The sequence below is a fragment of the Nyctereutes procyonoides genome, unplaced genomic scaffold, assembly GCF_905146905.1.
Source record: "Nyctereutes procyonoides isolate TBG_1078 unplaced genomic scaffold, NYPRO_anot_genome, whole genome shotgun sequence".
Taxonomy (NCBI): domain Eukaryota; kingdom Metazoa; phylum Chordata; class Mammalia; order Carnivora; family Canidae; genus Nyctereutes; species Nyctereutes procyonoides.
Window position 1 is genome coordinate 91,009 of NW_026575097.1, and position 21,803 is coordinate 112,811.

The 21,803-nt window shown below is 35.9% G+C and overlaps 1 protein-coding gene across 1 annotated transcript in view; it reads right to left on the minus strand.

The window, feature by feature from the left end:
* Nucleotides 1–9,982: 9,982 nt before the first annotated feature.
* LOC129514748 (ankyrin repeat domain-containing protein 31-like) overlaps nt 9,983–21,803 on the minus strand; it is a gene marked incomplete at its 5' end in the record, with an annotated part of 110,852 nt that continues 99,031 nt past the window's right edge. Inside the window, 1 exon segment of the mRNA XM_055333465.1 lies at nt 9,983–10,159. Coding sequence (XP_055189440.1) covers nt 9,983–10,159 — 177 coding nt within the window.

Here is a 21,803-nt window from a genome sequence, read left to right on the forward strand (position 1 = left end):
GGGGAAGCCAGACTTCTGAAATGGGAAATCTGGTACTTTTCTTTGAGAAGCAGTGAAGGTAAACTCACAGGATACTTCATAATTCAATAGAAATTTCCCAAACTCAGAGAAGTTTGGAATTCAACTTTTCATAATTATGAAGCAGACTTTAAGGATACTTGTAAATTATTGTCTCCACCTTTTAGAGCCAATATCTTCTGCAACTTCTTCAGCTGTTGTCTACCTTGAGAAAAGATTGTGTATTAGAGAAAGAGATGAATATCTATTAATATTTCACCTTCAATCTGCCGGATTTTTACTATCAGTGAGGCTTTTGAGATCATTGTGATTCTGTGGCTTTTTTGCGTGTATGTGAAGTATAAAATTGAGGCTGTCTATCTCCCTACCACCTAAAATATCCCTGGAAGTCTTCTAAGTCCTCTATTTTGTATGTACTTTGTAATCTGAGTATACTCCGTAATCCTTTACTGAGACTGTCCTCTTGAGTTTGTACATCAGAGATTTAACCTCATCGGTCAAGATTCCACATTTTTTCACAGGATTCACATTTTCAGTTATTCATAATTGAATATCTGATAACCTATAGTGTTCATTTTGTTTAACACTTTCAGCAATAGTTTGTAAAGTAGATGGAGGAGATATTATATCTGAGGTTTTGGTTTCCTCACCGTCAACATTTTGTGCTACAGTGGGAAAAGCGTCTGAGATTACTAAGGAACTTTTTCTACTTAAACCAGGTTACTGATGAAGTTCAAGGAATATGAAGAATTTAGGTCCTGGAAATTCAAGAATACATATTAATAGGTAGGGTTGAGACCGCAGTTTAGTAAATATACATAGTCAGGGGTTTTACTGTTTGAATGCTATCTTTTAAAACAAGCATCTAAAAAATTAAAAAAAATAAAACAAGCATCTATTTGTAGTTTTCATATTTATGTCTTCTCCTCGTGATTACAGTTTAATTCCTAGAGTGTACAGATTGTATTTGTGCAAGTTGAATATGTGTAGTAGTAGGTATTCCGTTGCCAAAGTAAAACTCTACTGTTCTATTGACCCTGAAGATTTCACTAAATCGTGGCATGGATATTTTGGTAGGGCATTTGGAATTGCTGAGTATAGATGTCAGGATATTATAAAATTACATGTAATGATCTCATGCCTTCGAAAGTAGACAGGCAGTAGTAATCCTATGTAGACGTTTCCCTAGGTGAACAGTCCATTCATGGGGAATAAGTTTAATGATCAATTCTTCTTTGCCTTTTTGATTCAGAATCAAATCCAACTTTGGTTTAGAATTAAACCTCTGAGTTATGTATACTTTACTCTGAGGATGTATGATCTGGGAATTTGTCCAGATTCATCTTTAAAGACCTGAACTTCCCAATAGGTGATGCATTAGGTCATCTTCTTATACTGGAAATATGGCCAGTAGCAGTACATTAGTCCTAAAAGATAGAATGAAAATTCTTTTATATTGAAATCCTTTAGGAATCATTTTGGAAATTACTTGTGAGTAAAAAATATAAAACATGTTGTGTTTTTTATTTCTGGCTAAATTTTTAGTAAAGTGAATTCTTTTTTTTTTCATTAAGTAAGTTTATTTACTGCTAAGTCCGTAATTTAATTTCGATAGAGAATTCTATTTACTGATAGCAACATAATGTTTTGAAAACATTTATTAAATTGAGTTACGTATTTCCACAAGTGACTTGTTCAACATAAAAAAAAGTCATTAGATATTAAGAAATTCTTTATCCTCTGAGATTGGAATAATGTAGAATGTCATCTCATTACTAGATAGTGGTGACACATATCTGATCCTTTTAGTTTTATTGGCAGAAGAAAAAAATCCTGTGCAGAATTTACACATAAGTGAAGTCACTTTTCTGAGATAAGATTGTTATAATAAAGAACAGCCTTTACTTGAGATATTTGAGACAGTGTCTTTTTCCTAAAAGTTACACACACACACACACACACACACACAAACACACAAAACTTAGAAAAGATATATTGAGGGGATCCCTGGGTGGCTCAGTTGTTTAGCACCTGCCTTGGGCTCAGGGTGTGATCCTAGAGTCGGGGGATCGAGTCCCGTGTTGGGCTCCCTGCATGAAGCTTGCTTCTCCTTCTGCCTGTGTCTCTGCCTCTCTCTCTCTCCTCTCTGTGTGTCTCTCATGAATACATAAATAAATTCTTTAAAAAAAGATATATTGATCCTCTGGCAAACTTAACTCATTCAATTCATTTTTTTTTGTAAAGTTCATTAATACCATTCTGTGTTCAAGAGAAAAAGTGATATTTCCTAACTGATGTTGAGATAGCTACCTTTCTTTTTTGGCATTGAAATAAAATATAAAATTCAGTGAGAGCCAACTGGCCCTATCTGCTTTGATGTTTTCTACTCTAGATCTCAGTCTTTTGAACCTTAAACTTTTTTGACTTGACCACTATTTCTGTTATATCTGGACATACTTCGTGCATTTTTTGTTGCATTTCAATAATTCTAATTATTACAAACAATGCTGTTTTCCTTCAAATTGAAGAGGACTTAGCCAAAAGAAGTTTGTTGGCTCAACACAATTTTTTTAAAAAAGATAGATAGATAGATAGATATGATTGATTTATGGGAGACACAGAGAGAGAGGCAGAGAAGCAGGCTCCATGCAGGGAGCCCAATGTGGACTTGATCCTGGGACTCCAGGATCACACCCTGGGCCGAAGGCAGGCACTCAACCCCTGAGCCATCTAGGTGTCCCAACAACACAATGTTTTGTTAGAAAATACATATTCCATAGTTCTGGGTTTCTTTTTCAGCCTTTAATTTTTTTTGTTATCTCATATTCCTCTTTCAGTCATTTAATTTTACCTTTGTTCTTTCAAAACTAAAATGTTCTGGTACTGAAATGTAGCATGTAAGTAGACTAGTCAAAAAATCTAATAGAAAAACACTAAATATGTAAATTGCATATTTAGAAAACTATCCTGAAGAATGTGACTGGTGTATGAGAATGTCCATACATATGCATCTGTATAAAGGCAATAACAGAAATTGACTGGATAAGCTAGAGGAGTTATGGGTATTAGTTATAGATTTTCATATCTTGATTTCTCTTGGATGAGCTTGCATTGCTTTTATGAAGTGAACTCTGTTTCCATTTCTCATTGCTTTAAGAGAAAAAAAGGTCTAGTCCTAGACTTTGCAAGGTACCTAAAATGAGAATTTCAAGATAGAATTGGGTTTGATGAGGAGAATGAAAATAGCACAGGTAATATGCTGGTGCTATGCAAATACAAACACATGTCATATGTGTGCATACACACATATACCCCATACACACAGAGTTACCATTTCTCAGATATCACTCTGGTCACATAAAAAACAAAGCAGTACTTTGAGAAGAAGATTCAGCTAATAATACTCAAGTGCTTTATAAATATTCACAATGGTTTGCAGGCTGGACACTGATCCATTCTGCCCAGTGGTTTACTCGTCCTGTGACTGCTCTTCAGTGCAGAGGAAAAGATACTTGATTGAGCAGACAAGATCCTCATGATGCAAAGTACTAGTAGGAAATGCATAAAAGAATGTCACTTGAAGAACAAAGTCATACCTCATTTCAATTTCAAAATATTTTTAAACATCCTGTAATTTAGGTCAGTGTGTGATTTCGTATTTGCAGCTATAAAGCATTATATTTACACATAAATTGCAGACTCAACACTCAGTGAGCTATTGGCTGGCATAAAACATTGACAACATTTTAGAAAGCTTGTGTGTCTGTATGTAAGACAGTCCTATATAAGGGATGAGTTCCTGAAAACCAAGTATAATTCAAAATTATCATATTTCAAGAAAATTTTCTTAGAAGAATAAATGTAAACAGTGAGTCCCTCCTTTGAATGCATAAATATTCAAGTTTGTGGCCTATTTTAAAAATTCTTGGGGATCCCTGGGTGGCACAGCGGTTTGGCGCCTGCCTTTGGCCCAGGGCGCGATCCGCATCGGGCTCCCGGTGCATGGAGCCTGCTTCTCCCTCTGCCTATGTCTCTGCGCCTCTCTCTCTCTCTCTCTCTGTGACTATCATAAATAAATAAAAATTAAAAAAATTCTCTTGATTTTCCTCTGAAATATTCACATTAATCTCTCCGAGAGTAACATTACAGAGAATCAATCAGTCATCATTTATATCAGTGAGTGTCCATTCAGAAGACAAAATCTGTGGAGTGATTTGAACAAAGGAAGTTGTGTTAAAGGATTTTTGGTAGTCGGAATACTGAAGATGATAATATTACTGATACAAAGAGCAGCTCCTACCCCTAGGGATGAGATAGAGCACCCAAGGAAAAGTTGCCTCTCTATGGCTGAGAAGCAGACCTTGAAAGAGATTGCACAGCTGTGGCTCACTGGATGGTATAAAAATCATTGTACTGATGCATTGGTAGATTTTGCTAGAAATCTGCCCTCTAGAGCTTGCCAGAAATCTACCTCCGAGAGTTCTGAGGAAACCCCTCTACCATGAGGTGTCTGAGTCAGGTGTTAATGGAAACTGCTGTGCTCTGGGTGCTGGTGGGTGCTCTGGGTGCTGGTGGCTGATGCTAAAGAAGCTGCCTGCAATGCAGGAGTCTGTCCAGGAGCACAGCAGAATGAGGAAGGAAAACACTTTTCTCAGGCAGTGTCCTTCTAGCACCTTCCTGACAAAGCTTAGCGTCATGCCAGCAAGCACAGGGAACAAAATACTTAAATAGTTCTATTTTTTCATTAAGCAGACACTGAAAAATGTATTTGGAGCCAAGAGCCAGTAAGTTGATAACAGGCACAGTCTTTATCTTAACATTTTATTGCCTCTAAATTTTACTACCAAATTATTGATTTCTAGATGTTTTCCCCCTATGACTATGCACCATCATGGCCACTTGATCACTTGAAAAATAAAGACTATAAAAAGATTTTATATTACATTGAAGGTGAACAGAGATACACTCAAATCATTAATAGAAGTGTTTAAACACATAAAAATATGTTGCTCAGATAACAGGAATATTTGCCAAATGAAATGAATTTATGATTTATATTCAGTCACCATCGTTTAGAAATTAGGCAATCCCGAATGTGTTTAATTTTTAATATTTGTGTTATTTTATATTCTGCATAGAATGAGATTCATAAATATATTTTTATCACGTTACTTTAAATTTCCAAAGTCAAAAAAAATAAATAAATTTCCAAAGTCAAGTTTCTAGAAAATGAAAATGATTTCCCTAAAAGTATCTTCCATCACGTGGTCTAGCCATTATCTTACTCTTCGCTGTTGGAAGAACAGACAAGAGCGTGTAGAATGACTATCCTAAAGCTATCATCATGGAAGGGAAGGAAGTCATTCCATCTTCCGAGTGATGACTTGGTCATTTTTCAACACTCTAACATTGTCATTCAACCAGTGCTTGACTCATTTTCACTTCCATAGTTGAAATGATACTTGAGGGAATTTCTTCATCATCTTAAGCCATTTTACCTTTCAGTGTTTCACATTATTTTTAGAAAATAGTAGTTCGGGGTTCTGGGCCTACAGCCCAGCACTCTACATCCAAAGCTCTAATTTGAATTAGTCACTCTGTAAAATCATGCAGGTCACTTAACCCTTCTCTTTAGCTTCTCAACCTCTGAAGAAGCAGCACTGCTTTCACTGATAATGCTGAAATGAAAGTCATTGTATTTTAAAAGGCCATTAAACATAGAAAAAAGACATGCTCGGGTCATATTTTATAAGCAGCTTTCTTCAAGTTGAGCTTTCCTTCCGTAAAACCAGTGCTAATATTACAGGGAGAAAGGATTTTCCAAGACGGATACTTGGTCGACATTCCTGGCTTATCAAAGACAATGATTTCATGTAAGAGAGTGCCAGGTATGCCTTTGGGCTTTATATTAATTCGTGAAACATTCCTTTCATTGTGTTTCCTGTTCAAAAATTATGCACATTTGAATCAAAGCCCAATGACAGTGTCTAGTAACTGAAAAATATTTATTTCTCCTTGGAAATCTTACCTGCTTAATTACCCAATCTTTTGGGAACACAGCCAAAGCCTAGAGTGAATCTTTTGTTGTAGGAAGAAAAGGAAAAATAATGTGGTGCTGAGGGGAAACAACTCTCTTACAGCTCTTGTGGACCATCTTGTCATGTCTGGAGTCACTCTGCTAGGCTGCTGCTGTTAGCTGGTTTTGTGTCATTATAGTTCACATCATATGATAACCTCAAGGTAAATAACTCATTCCCTTTACCACCCTTCTTTTTCTTCTTCTGCTCCCTCATATTCGTGTCCAACTCACTCTGGCTTGTTCATATTCTGGGAGTAATGGGGTGAAGTTAATATAAGACTGTTAACTCTCAATTACTCAGGGGCTAATTATCCAGTCTATTGATTGCACAGTCCAGCCTTTGCTTTTCCTGCCTTTTAAAGGGTGGTTGACTGCCCGTTAGGACTTGAACCAGACAAGAGTAGGGGGTGGAGAGAGAAAGTGATAAAATTCAAATCTATCTCTTTGGCAACTTATTAGCTCTAGTTTAGAGTGTAGGTGAATGGCAAAAATATGGTTTGGGGACACCTGTGTATTTAATTTAGTCTTACTTTTCCTTGTCATCTTTTACCATGGATAATTGAGTTGGCTTCATTACCTTATGTTCATATAGTTAATTCTCAGAAGTTGGGTTTTTTATTGCTTCAGGGCAGTGACTTAATGGATACTTAAGGCATTTGAAGGAGCTATGGGTAAGCTACATAAACTTCATTTTTCAAATAAAGAAATGGAGATGCAGTATTCAAACTGAAGAGGGCACTTGGTGGAATAATGGGTCAGAGTGATTTTTCACTCTCTGGTCTGAGTTCACAGATATATAGATGTGATAGTACCACCTAATGGTCAGCGAATCTAGCATAATACAGCCATGAGGAGTCATGAGGAGAGTTGGCATAAGGTTTGTGTCTCATTTGTGCAGCTTTTGGCTGATGGAGCTTGATATTAAGTATATTTCACTTAGCAGGATGTGTGGAATGTAGTAAGCACTCAGGAAAGAGTCAGCTTCATTCAAATTGTAGTAATCATAGGTATAGTGGTATTAGTACTACTCCTACTAATGAAGTCTTTGCTTTTTTAATATTTCAAGAATAATAAATGATACTATACATTTGCCTGTGGCAAGGCTGTATAGGTTATCAATTATATTACTTAATTATGTAGTAATTTAATTTCAGATTATGGTTTTATGAAGTGGTCCTTCGTGCAACTCCCTTATTTCATAACTACAGAAACACAGGGCTGAAGAGTATGATTATTTTTGTAAGTTCACCCAACAAGGGCAGAGATGCCAATGGAATAAAGATGTAGGACTGGTGGCTCCTAACTCACCCTTTGTTTTCACAATTGTACTGATGTTGGATCACCAGTGGTTTCATTCCTAGAATTAACAAGTGACCTTCATTGCCTGTATTCTTGATTCCATCACCGTGAACAATTGTGGTGGCCAATTCACTCAGTACTGTTGCACTCAGTCGTGACCTGAAATGACATTCTACTTCCCTCAGATTCAGTTGCTGCATGCCTTTCACAGTGCAGGCATATCATGGCCCTGAGAAGGATCCAAGCAAATATATTTTATATAACATACCTCCCTTACTTCATCTAGTACTCAGCTAAGAGATAGTAATCTGCTTTTAAGACTAGAGAGAAAAAACAACCCTGGGTCAGTGTTGAACTTACTGAAAAGATTATCATCAAGCAGAGTTGTTGATGGCTGATTCTCCATGATTTCCCCTATATAAACAGACATTAGGACCTAAATTCTGAGTAAGATGTGGGAATCCTGGTCTAGTGGGATTGGAAGTAACAGATAATCCTTGCATTTGGCTTTCATACACTCATTGTCCCTAGCCAGGAATGCCCTTTTTCCTTCTTGCCTCTCTCCCTCTCTGCCTGCCTTCGGCCCTCCTCCCTCCATTCCTTCCTTTCTTTTCTTTTCTTTTTTTAGTGGAAACAAGTGCATCAAGGTTTCTGGAGCCCAAGAATAAGTGTGTGGGCCTTCCCAGGATGATGATTTTTCTGCACATTTTCCTTCCATTCTTCCAATAGCACTGAATCAAGCTTACCTTTAGAACAGATTCTGAGAGGTGGCTGGTACAATTTTGACAAAACAAAAAGATTTGCCTTTCTTACCCTCAAAATCTATCTTGTTCCACTCTCACAGCCTTACCTTTTGTCCTTGAACAGTACGTTTTACTTTCTCCCTAATTGGGGATGGTTTTTCTGTCTCACAAACAGAAATTTGGAAAATGCAGATATCTCAGGAAAAATCAGTTCTTTGACTTAAAATCATTTGTCCTGGGAGTCAAAAATTGCTGTTAGTCTTTGACCTGAAACAAAGAGGAAAGGAAATTTGAGGTATATGTCTATGGGGGGGGTCAAGGTCTTGGAGGCTTGGGAGAATTCATGACTCAGGGGATTACAGAGCACAGAAAGAAGCTGGTTTAGATTTCCAACTTCTTTTTGCCCAGGGCTAGCCAGCTCTGTTCCTCTTCAACTATGTGGATGCCAATAAAAAGGAGAGGCATTGAAAATATGCTACTGGCACAATCTACTTTTCATATTCCTTTGTAATATGGTTCTCTATCAAGTTACAGTTCTAATGAGAAATTGCGTCTTTGCAACTATGGAATATGTACCAATGTTCTGGAATAATCTTGCTGAGAATGCAGGAAGAACACAAGCAATAGACAGAGTCTTGCAAATCAACCCATCCGAGTTTTTGTTATGGGCGGGGGAGGCAATCATACTCCATTCCTGCTGACAGAACTTTGGCTCAGAAATAAATATTGGCAACATCTCTTTTCTATACCAAATACAATGAATAATTTTTTTTCAGTATAAATGCCATAATAAACTTTCTCTGTTAGGAAAGAACAGAGATGAATGAAGCTTGGCGTTCCCTGGTTTATACTCAGAGAATAGCTATTCTTTGTGTTTTATTCTCATGCTGCAAAGTAAAATATGCAAGTTTATCTCTTAAAATTACTCAGGAAAAAAAAGTAAAATTACTCAGGAAATGACAATGAATTGCAAAATATAGCACAAGAATATGGAGGAGAGAAAATAGAGGATACTAATTAATAGAAATGTCTTGTCTCCCCTGTAGGAAATCAAGCTAAAATATAATAATTTTTTCCTTAACATAAATCTGGATTAGTGACCGATAATTCAATGTCTTGTCTATTTATGTTTTTAAGCCTCAGTGCAAGTTGCGGTGGTTTGATATCCAGTCTGAATCTATTATCTTTGGGTTGATGCAGTGGGAGAAGTTGCATTCTGCTCAAGGCTCTAATAAGCCTCCCTGGTTTTCCATCAAAGGACTAAAAACAATCAGTGGCTTTTTTGTTGTTACTTAGAAAGAATCTGTAGTGGGAAAAATGACTATTCTGATGAAGAAACAGTCAATACATTCAGTGCTTTGTTCAGTTAGACTCACTGTTTTTTGATGGCCACCATGGTGTTCAGCAACATTCTATAAAATTAACATCTAAAGCACAAAAGACCCCCCAAAATAGTCTTCACAACAACAACAGCAGCAGCAGCAGCAATAATACCCCAAATTAGCAAAGAAACAAAATGTAAACTGAAGAGATCCTTAAGTTTGAGATCAATGTGTCAGGAGATATTTCTACTTTGGAATCATATGAGATAGAAAAAGTATGAAATTATACAGGTGGTACCTCATTTAAACTGGACTTTAGCACTGTATTTATTTTTTTCTTTAAAACGCAATACAAAGGGACTCATCTTTATTGTAGTCTTTAAATAATTATTAGGCTTAATTGCCACAGTTCATAGAAATTTTAAAATTAGCTGGTGGTGCTTATCTCTCTGCAGTGCTCTGTGTTAATAAAACATGCCGCTCCATAAACACATTTCCCATCATATTTGTCCATGATTATTTCATTGTTTTTCCAAGTACAGATGCCAAGAGACAAAGTGTTGCCGAATTCCTGTATTTACCAGCATTTCCCTCGATTTGTGTCCATGAAGTATGTAGTCAATCTCTATTGTCTTCTGCCTTAGTTGTGAATCTGTCCCCAGTGCAGGAATGTCAGAAACACCATTTAGCTGCACAGCCTGCTCAATTTAAAAAAAAAAAAGGAAATCACATTCAAGCTACTAATTAAGAAAAGAAGAGAAGTGAGCTGTGAATAAAAAGAACTGCCTTCTAAAAGGCTTTAAAGACAAACTTGCAACTAGGCTGCATTCAAAAAAGGGATGCTTCTTAGTTATCAAAGCTAAATTCTAATATAGTAGAGATAAGATTTAACTACCTCCTTAATATTTTAAAACCATGTGAATGAGAATTCAGATAATGGCCATTTCTCTTCTACCTTTAAAGGGGAGCTTATTTAGTTGATTTTTTTTTCAGTTATCAAACGCTACTTTTTCAAGAAGCTACTTCTGTCTTTTTAAGATCATTTTGACAATTTTGTTAAATGTGCATTCCTTTGAAAAAATACACTGATGTCCCATATTGCACAGATATTTGGCAAAATTGTCAATAGAGTTGCCTCCTCAATAGACAATTCTTCCAAATGATTTATTTCAATAGCTCCTCAGATATATTTAGATAAACCATATGTTGATCACCATAGACATAGGGTAAATGATTTAGACAGGTCAATAAATAGCATATAGTAAAAAAATTTCCTCCCATTTAACGTTATGATATAGAACTCTCCTGTGAGAAGGTGGCTTAAAAATTCCAGGTATGGGTCTAGTAGTAAAATCTAAGCAGGCTCTATAGAGTCATATCTACCTTGAGGGCAGGAAATGTCATATGTTCTCTTAAAACTAATTCTTCATTACTTTAGAACATTAGTTCTATATATTGATTGACAAAAATATAGAAAAGGTTTATATATTCAGTAGTATGTTACTGATTTTGGTTTAACTGGACACCTGGGCTGGAGGAATATAGTTATTCTAAACTATTTGGATATCTTATGCTTGTTTATGTTCTCCCCACAATGCTTTGAACATGGTAGTCTAGTCAATTGCCCTTATTTCTCGAGAAATGAGAAACCCATTGAAGTCCGTCAATAGTTCACCATGTTTATTTAGGATCTCATTTTTTCTACCATAGACCTAGGTCCATAGGAAGACCACTAGATGCTGCTAGTATTCTTTCCATTGCCCAGTATTCTGCAAAGCCATTCCCTTCGAGGATGAGGGCCATCAGACATTGAAGTCTGTCTCCCCAAATTGGAGCCATTTGGCTTCCCACCTCTAGGAGTAACTTGGTCACTATTGTCAGGCTAATCCTTATTTTAGGCAGGCAGGACGAATTTAAGAATGTCCATTTTTTTTTTAGGAAGGTCCAATTTTTGAGTCTTATTGTTGAATGACTTTATATGATACTATACTAACACCCAGTTTTTACCAAAATTCTGTTGCCTCCATGCCTGCACTTCTGCTTTGGACCTCATGTGGTGTCTCTGAAGGGTTGGATTCTTGGCAGTCTCCATTTTCCCTTCTACCTTCAATCCCTCAAAACTGGAATTTTATTTTTCAACTTGATTTTGTCCCCTGGATCTCTGCCACCTTTTGAGAAATTGACTGCTTTCCAGTTGCTGATAACCATCTGAATCTTCTATTGGTTAAAATATATGTTCTGTGCATATATTCAAAGTTAGTTCAGATGGGAGGATAATATAGCTCCACTTTGGGTACTAAACTGATACAAGGGTTTCATTTGCTAAGTTGGACAGCTGGGAGAGTGTCCTTTTCCCCTTTTCCTTTCTGTAAGTACTCCTTACTTCTACTTCCATCCCCCAGCCTATTTAATAGAGTAAAATAGATGGAGATAATGTCCTTTGATATAGGAAATTAATTTTTGCCCAAGGTTATGGAAGTAGCCCCCTTCTCTATGGTAATATTAAAACTTTTGGTCTTATATGAACGAATCATGTTTCCTAAAAATTAAAACTTAAATGTATTGCTTGTAATGAGATTATTTTCTAAATTAGTAACTGTGGCTTGAGATTACTATTGTGAATAATATATTTTTGGAAGGAAATTGAAATAAGGAAACCTGCAAAACTTCAAATATCTCTGCTCTTGTATGATAGTTCTATAATGAAGATATCTAGAACTTTTAACTCTGTACCAGTATTCTACTAAACCCTTTATAAGCACTACCTTTTCCTGAGTCACAGAATCATATTAGGTAGATACAAATTATTTGCTCTATTTTTCATATGAGAAAACTATAACAGAAAGAGGTTGCCCAAATTGTCCACTGTCTCAGAGTTCATAGGTAGTAGGGCATGAATTAAAATGTAGGTTTGATAACAGAGTTCAGTCCATTAATCAATGTAATACCTCCTTCCTCTACTTTAACCAAATTTGTTTGCAAGAATTAGAGTAAGCTAATAATTCTTCACTTAAATTCTTCACTTTATATTCTTTTAAATATATTGCTGTGAATAAATTATTAAAAATGGGATGCATTAAATTATTTGCTTTAAATATGTATTTGCTTTTTCTATGCCGGTAGTCAGGCCCTTACAAAGTCTCATCTTTCACTGTATGAAATGTCCGTGAACTTCGTAAAGCAAAAATGTGTCTTTAGGGAAAGGCTAGTATTATGTTGACAAAATTATTTTTTTTTCTCATGGATTTCTGAGTTCTTCAGGGATCTGGATTTCATTTAAATTGGTGGATCTCCTATCAGGCAGATTGTTCACTTTTCACTTGTGATGCTTGCAGTCTATTATTTAAGAGAAATCCATGGATCTTTTTTGTTCAATGTGGTCTCTAAAGTACATGTTTGATAAGGAAAGCATTGAAAAATGGTAGCATGTAGTAATTTATGGACTTTTGAAATATGCCCTCTATAGTAATTGGGTTTCATCTAAAGACTGCAAGGAGAGTGTTTCTCTCCTAATTCTGACAATAACAATTATTCTTATCTAGTTTAGTTAAAAAGGAAAATAGTTCAGGTGCTCATAGCTCAGAAACTAATGACCACTTTGAAACCTATGTCACAGCTCTGCAACAACCCCATAAAGAAGATAGGAACATATCTTCCTGCAACAAATACTGAGTTTTACTGGGTGAAAATGAATTGCCTATTGCCATTTGTGGAAAAAAAGAAGATTCAGATATAGATCTGAATATGAAGATATGAGGCAGAAAAATGCTAGGTGCCATTATGGATAACATACTGTGACATCAAGGGAAGAAGCTATATCTTCTACTTGAGATGATTTTGCAAAATTTACCTGGGTTAGTGGGCACCCTTCAATAAATGTTAAAATGTGTGCACCCTAACCACAAGTAGGCTTAACGGAAAAAATATTTTACATGACATACAATCATAGATTTTAAATACTACAGTAGTCCATTCAGTTGCTTTTCAGTGTTTCTGTCTGATTTGGTGAAATCTGAGCCTGGTTTTTAAGTGTGTATTGATCAGTATAACTTGGAAGTCCATGGTAGATCTCAAATAAGAACTGGACTCTATGTTTAGACTTAATGTTAACCATGATAACTTTGTTAATGATCTTTATGTCTCAGTTATTTTATTTCTAAATGTGGAATACAGTTGGTCCTCAATATTTCAGAGAGAAAATGTGACACCCTCTAAGTAAAAGCTAACATGAATTGTTCACACGTGAAGACAGGGTACTAAAGGAGATTGTTCAGGAAATGGGTGAGAGGAAAACAAGAGAGGGTGATTAAAGCAAAAGGATGGAATATACAGAAAGAGAGCTATTCCCAGAAGAATTAAAGAGGAAAATGAAAACCTAGAGTTCCCTAGAGGTGGGGAACTGATCCCATCTTTCAATGGATAATTCATCAGACTATCACCAGTGAGAGATCTGTGAATTCCCATATAGGTATCATGTTTTGGAACTTTGATTATGAAGTCAAGAGGGTGACCTTGGAGGAATTGTTTTCATTGATCCAAATATCAGATGTAACTATAACTACCCACCATAGGATTACTGAAAATGACATAAATTATTACTTTCCTTTTTCTTTAAAGATTTTATTTATTTATTTGAGAAACAGATAGAGAGAGAGGCAGAGACACAGGCAGAGGGAGAAGCAGGCAGAGGGAGAAGCAGGCTCCATGCAGGGAGCCTGACATAGGACTCTATTCCAGGTCTCCAGGATCTTGCCCTGGGCTGAAGGCAGCGCTAAACCGCTGAGCCACCCAGGCTGCCCAAATTATTATTTTCCAATTGACATCTGGAAATATGTTTTTAAGTACCATTGACTGAAGGACCACTCCTAAGGAAGCAAAGAAAGAAATAAAAAATTGTTATATGCATTCATTAAGTATTTTCTACTCATTCTTCAATTTTTATAAAGATATTAAAATTTTAAAGTTATCTAAATGTTTTAAATGGTTGGGTTTTGAATGTTCAACACCTAACTCCAACACAGAGAGTGAGACTATTCTACTCTTAAAAAAACAAAAAACAAAAACAAAAAAAAATGGCCAAGGAATAAGACAGTTAGTTTATATATTGAGACAAAGTATTGAAAAAATAAGTAATACATATTTTAGAAAGATGCTGGTCATAATATAAAAGGATTGTCGGAGATAATTACAGAAGGTGCAAATCCATTTCATAAGAAACAAACAAGAAATCCCCTGGGTATTGGCAAAAGTCTGATGAGGGGAGGGAATATTTTTATTTAAGTTATTGCTACCTAACTGTAATCATGAGCAAATGCCTTCATCCCTTTGAGTCATCTTTAATGGAGAAAGGGTCAGAGGATCATTAAATTTGGATACTTGGTTAGAAAGCTTCATATTGAATGAATGTCCTCCAAAAGGAGCGACAACAGGCTGAAAATATAGCAGAAGTGCTGCGGAAGTTTGCTATTACTTTTATAAATAAGTTTTGTTGACACCATGATCTATATATAATACAATTCACCAATTTAAGTTACATAATTTGATGTTTTTTAGTATATTCACAGACTTAGGCAACCATCACCACATTCAATTTTGGGAAATCACCCCCCCCAAAAAAAAAACCAGAAAAAAAGAACCCAAAAAACCAATCCATAATCCATACCTATTAGCTAAGTTTCCCCATTTAGTAACCTTACTTTCAAGGCCACCCCTAGGCAAACACTATTATGTATTTCTATCAATTTGCTTATTTTGGACATTTCATATAAAGAGAATCCTACAGAAAATGGTCTTCTATTACTGACTGCTTTAATGGAGCAAAATATTCTCAATGTTCACCCATTTTGTTGCATGTATCAATTCCTTTTTGTACCAATATACCACATTTTTTCATTCATCCGTTGTTACGATGTTTGGGTAGCTTCTACTTTTTTGCTCTTATGAATAATGCTATGAACATTCTTGTCCAACTTTTTAGGTGTAAATATGCTTTTACTCCCATGATTACTTTTTGCATCAGAAATTTTTATATCTGATTAGTTTAATGTAAATAGATTTAAAAGTATGACAAAGACGATATAGGATATAAACAATATACGTTTAGGTTTGTTAAGAGTAACCTATCTACTATGTTGTCCCTGAGAAAAATAGTTTCTTCAGAATAAAATTTATTAAGACATGAAATAATTATAAATGTAAAAGGTTTTCGAGTTACTCAAATGAGAGGCAGGATATTAATCTAAGTTTTGGGGTACTTATTATTGTGACTATGCGCTAGAAGATAATGTTGAAACTGAATTCTGTAAAAAAAGGAGGAGATAGCTAGTATGATTAAGAAGAATGTTTTTCCAATAAAGTCAGGCTCCTGCTTATGGTTTCAGTGTATTTGAGTTTGGTATCCCTTGATAGTTTATACTGTAGAGGTCATATTGTTGTACATCTGGCATTGTGTCTTTTAGGGAAATTCTGTCTCCAGAACACCAGGTGGACTTTCAACACATGATACATCCCTTTGGAGCAAATTAACTGGGAGTAGAAAGATGTGGGTATATATTTTCTTGGTACTAAGTGATTAGTGAAAATAGACATAGTGATGATTATAAATGAAAACTTAAGAAAAATAAACAGCTGTTCTCTATTCAGATGTGGTAAACATATTTATTCCAAAAAGAAAAAAAAAGACACAATTTTTATAACTAAGGAAATGCTTAATAAATGGGTCAATAAAATTCTGACTTTTAAAGTTGTCCAAAAAAATAAAAAATAAAGTTGTCCAAACAAATAACTACAACATTCTAATTCCAATACAGATGTAAGCATAAAAATATAATTTGAATTTAAAGTAAATGCTAAGATGCTTGAAAAATCTCTTTAAAAAGGTTTTTAAACCTCATTTTTAAGAAATAACAAAAGTTGGGATCCCTGGGTGGCGCAGCGGTTTGGCGCCTGCATTTGGCCCAGGGCGCGATCCTGGAGACCCGGGATCAAATCCCACATCGGGCTCCCGGTGCACGGAGCCTGCTTCTCCCTCTGCCTCTGTCTCTGCCTCTCTCTTTCTCTCTGTGACTATCATAAGTAAATAAAAATTAAAAAAAAACTTTTAAAAAAAGAAATAACAAAAGTTGGTCATATATTTCCATTCTTGAAGATGTAAGCTCTGGTCACAAAATAATAATCACACAAAATTCATAAGCATACTGAGGAGAGTTGGCCAGAGAAGTCCTACTAAATGAATAAAAACATGTGTAGCTCTGTGGTTATAATATAAAGCAAAACTCTAAGGTGCTTGGGGAGCTCAATCAGCTAAGTGTCCAACTCTTGGTTTCCACCCAGGTCATGATCTCAGGGTTGTGAGATGGAGCCCTGTCTCGGGCTCTGAGCTGGGCATGGAGCCTGCCTAAGATTCTCTCTCTCCCTCTCCCTCCATCGCCCCCCCTCTCCCTCTCTCAAAGAAAAAAATATATAAATGTAATATATATAATATAAATATAAAGCAAACCTCTGAAAGGTACTTTGTTGAAGTTAAGTTTCAAATGTCTAAATATGCTTTTTCAGGGACTGAATTTTTAACTTTAAAAATTGATACTTCTTCAGACACATGATCTCAGATAAGATATATCCTATATATATAATATATACTATCATATCCTAATACCCATATGCCTATCTGAATATCAGATTCAGTATTTATATTTATCCTCCAATTGGTATATAGCTCAATTTTGCAGTCCCAACAAAAATCTTTTATGCAAGACTCCGTACAGTTTATAAAAATAAAGCTGTTGATATTGCTCTAGCTCTTGAAGTTCTAAGCGTCAGATAGTTTAATTGTCATTGGTCTTCCCTTGGCAACCCTTCTGGGACATAGGAACCATTTAGATAATAATGACTAAGCTTCTTAGCAATTCATTTTATTTTAAAATTTCCCAAGGGAGGGACCTTGATTGAAATCAAACAGTAGAGAAAGCATGAAACGATATGATTTGATGGATTTAAGAGCATTTATAGAAGACACAAGCATAATGAAAATAATAGAAGTTTGCAATTTTTTTGAGTAAAGACAAACATAAAATCTTAATTCTTTTGCTCTTCAAATTTTTGTTTTTTCATTTTGATTGCCTGATTGCTTAAGTTTATATTCTGGTATAAACTACCTTGTTCTATTTGCATTAGTGCAATGATAATCATAGCTAAAATTTCTACCTAGTTTTTTCATACAAGCTGGGCACTGTTCTAAGTCCTTTCACATATTTATAATAATTGTTTTTATCAAAACAATTTTGAGGGAGATAGATTCTATTTTCATATAAGGAAATGAAAGTGCAGAAAAGTTAAGTAATTTGTCCAGGATCACTATACAATAATTGTCAGAGATGGTATTTGAATTTAAGCAGTCTGATTTCAGAGTTAAATCATTAAAAATTACTGCATCTGTTTTTTTATATATTAATATTAGAAGCAGTCTCAAATATCTTTTTGTGGTTAAAGATGGGTGATGTAGAAAGTATTTCTAAATACGGATTCATTATTTGCCACATTTGCGGGTGTAATATACTTATCTCTTAAGATTATTTGCTCATTAAAAGAAGCATTGCATTAAAGTCAAAATATGTAGCTATCCTGGTTTTACCTGAGATGGAGGAAACTTCTAAAGGCAAGTACATTACTCATCCCAGGCCTTGCCAACACCAAGTTTAAGATTCCAGGTTCCTAGTCCTGTTCATCACATGATACTTCCCTCTAGGAATTGAAGATGACATCCTCTAAATATGTCAAATCTAAATCAAAACCTATAGCTCTGTTGTTCAAATCCTCTAAAAAATAATAACCTTTGTGGAATAGAGAAAATGAAGATGTATCATTTTGTTTTAAAAATAGATATTTTGGGGTCCCCTGGGTGGCTCAGTGGTTGAGCATTTGCCTTCAGCTCAGGGCATGATCCCGGGATCCTGGTGTTGAGTCCTGCCTCAGGCTCCCCATAAGGAGCCTGCTTTTCCCTCTGCCTATGTCTCTCTGCCTCTCTCTGTCTCTCATGAATAAATAAACGAAACCTTATAAAAATAGATACTATGGCAAATATACCCTAAACTATAATGTTAATATTTTTGCAGAAATAAAACAAAATAAGTCAAACTAATTTGCTAATTATGCTTCAGTATCAATGTCTTTCAAGTACATTTTTTCATGACATCTCTTACGAAGAAACATCTTTCATTACTGCCAATTGTACCCTAAAATTAACTATCATTTTTCTAATATGAATTTGCATTTAAATTAATATAGGGTATTTTTTTATTTTTTTTAATTTTTATTTATTTATGATAGTCACAGAGAGAGAGAGAGAGAGAGAGGCAGAGACACAGGCAGAGGGAGAAGCAGGCTCCATGCACCGGGAGCCCGATGTGGGACTCGATCCCGGGTCTCCAGGATCGCGCCCTGGGCCAAAGGCAGGCGCCAAACTGCTGCGCCACCCAGGGATCCCCAATATAGGGTATTTTTAATTTTTTTATTGGTGTTCAATTGCCAACATACAGAATAACACCCAGTGCTCATCCCGTCAAGTGTCCCCCTCAGTGCCCGTCACCCATTCACCCCCACCCCCCGTCCTCCTCCCCTCCACCACCCCTAGTTCATTTCCCAGAGTTAGAAGTCTTTATGTTCTGTCTCCCTTTCTGATATTTCTCACTCATTTTTTCTCCTTTCCCGTTTATTCCCTTTCAATGTTCAACTGCATTGTCAAAGGAGCTATACTTATTTGAATTAACGGCTGCTGACTTTTGCCTGGGGTTTTTTCCAGATGTCAACAGAAAGGATAAACATGATCCTCAATTACTCCCCCTGCATCTGCCAAGCACTCAGGCCAAGTCCAGGTGAATAGCTCAGAGAATCAAGGGGAAAGGAGCCCTGCAATCCCCTTCCCCATTCCTTTAAGGCAGAATTAATGCCATGCTAATTGAAATGGTTTCATTTGGTTCAGAGTATTTCTTAAAACCCAGGCCCTAGGAAATGCCAGTTGTTAGGTTTTGGTTGAAAATGGATTTTCAAAATACTTTAAATGGTACTATTCTTGATCTCTTGAAAATAGCAGTTGGGTACGCTGCTCTAAAACACACACACTCACACTCACACACACATACAATAAAATCCTTATTTATTTATTTTTTTACAGAGATTTAAGAACTCAATGTTGCACATCCCTCAAGTGGGCTGTGGGGTTCTCAGAAGCATCAGGATTCCTGGATTAGTCTTTCCAGAGTGCCTTGGGGAAGCAAATTTCCAAAGCAAGAGTATTCTCTAACTGTGGTACCTGCGAACAGTACGACACTGTAACATTGACCGGGCACCCAACCTTCATTGGTCAATTTCCATTTGTAAAATGGACAGAAGTAACGTCCTTTTTGGTATCTCACCCACCCGAGAGGCCCAAATCTCTCAAGATTCAGTCTTATTCTAAATCTGGTAATATTTATAGATTTTGCAAGAAAATGTCTGCAAAAGCACCTTTTAGGGAGAGAAAGAATACATTTCTCTGGTTCATTTTTCTCTTGTGCTACTCAGACTGAAGCTTTTTTTTCCCATCCTTTCCACTTCCTTCTCTGCCTTCCTTCCTTCCTTTTTAACTTTATTTCTATTTTTGGTCTCACATGCTTATTAAAATCAATAAAAACAACAGAGACATCTGCTTGAGTTAAGATGCTTATTGGTTTTCTTAAATTAGAAGTTCAGAGATACCCTGTCTTCAGTTGATGGTTGATCAGAGACCAGCCCGAGTACTTAGTTTGTTTCTATTTCTGTACTTCACTTTCTACAGGGTCAGCTTCATCTTAATTCAAGCTTTCCTCTAAAGACTACCTCTTTTCTGATCACTTTCATGGGAGATCAGGAAAAAACTTTTTCCTTGAAGCTCACCTTTATTCACAGCCAAAATTGGACTTGACCCAAACTTGAAGTCAGTGTTTAGCCAAGCAGATGGAATTTCTGATTTGCTTAAGCCAAGGAGTTTCAGAGGGGCCCAATACCACCCCAAATGCCTGGCCTCAAGTGGAAGAGATGTGATTCACTAAAAGGAATCTGCCTGCTATACTCAGTTTCTAGTCAGTTTTGCCTTGGTCCTGCTACTTTAAATTTAATTGAACAGCAGTGACTCTATTATATATGTTATCTTACATAATATGTAATAACCCGTCAGACGTGTTCCCCCATCTCCCCCTTCTCTCTCTTTCTCTCCCACCCTCCTCTCTCTCTCTCTCACCCTCCAACACACTCACACTCCAGTTTGAGACTCTTATCTCCACTTTATTGTGCATCGTGTTGAGTTTGTGTGCTCAACACCTTCACTTTGTTGTCGGATAGGCCCTTATAACTTGGTATGTCTCAAATCAAACTCTTGATTTCCATTTCCTGTCCACTATTTTCCATTTCTACTGTTTCCTGCCAGTAAAAATTCACCTAGTGGCTGAGCACTAGCACATTTTGAAGTCGTCCCTGAGTGCTTGCTTTTGCTGACATTTTGAATCTGTTTGGCTCCATATTCATTATGTATCTTTTCCTCCCCTCCCTCCACTACTTCCACTCTCAGAAAGCTACGAGCACCACATTTCTTACTTTACGTGTGACTTCGACTCTCACTCCATTATTTTACTCTACTCACTATGAACAGGGTGATGTTTTAAAAACAGATTTTGTCAGAAATGCTGATGGCCTCCCATCACACTGATAATAAATTAAAAAAAAGATCTTTCATAATCTGCCCCTTGGATATCTTCCTGCTTTCATTGTTTCCCCAGTTATAAGCCTCAGTCTTATATTTTTCTGGTAGTTCCTCAAAAGTAATAAGCATATTTACTGTGAGTATTTCACATCACAAAAAATCTATTTTCAAATAGATAAGCAATTTTTCAAAGTTGTACCACCTACTCACTGGCATTGTGTAAAAATTCTATTTGTTCCACATCCTTGCCCAAATTTGGTCTTATCAATCTTTTGAGTTTTAGCCTATCTGGTGGTTGTGTTTATCATTGTGCTTTTAATTTGCATTCCCTCCTGATACTATTATGTTGAGCACCTTTTCCTATTCTCTATGGTTTTTGATACTTTCTTTTTAAAAATGCCTTTTTCTTTTGTCCAGTTAAAATTTAAGTTGTTTTCATTTATAGTCCTACATTAATTTGTAGGAATTCTTTATATACTCATGATACAATTCCTTTGTCAGAAAACTGAATTGTATGTATCTTCTTGTAGTCTGTGTATTTTTTTTATTTTTTATTTTTTAGTCTGTGTATTTTAAGTCAGCAAAAGTAGTGAAATGTTTATCCCTGATGATACCAATTGCTGTCAAGGATA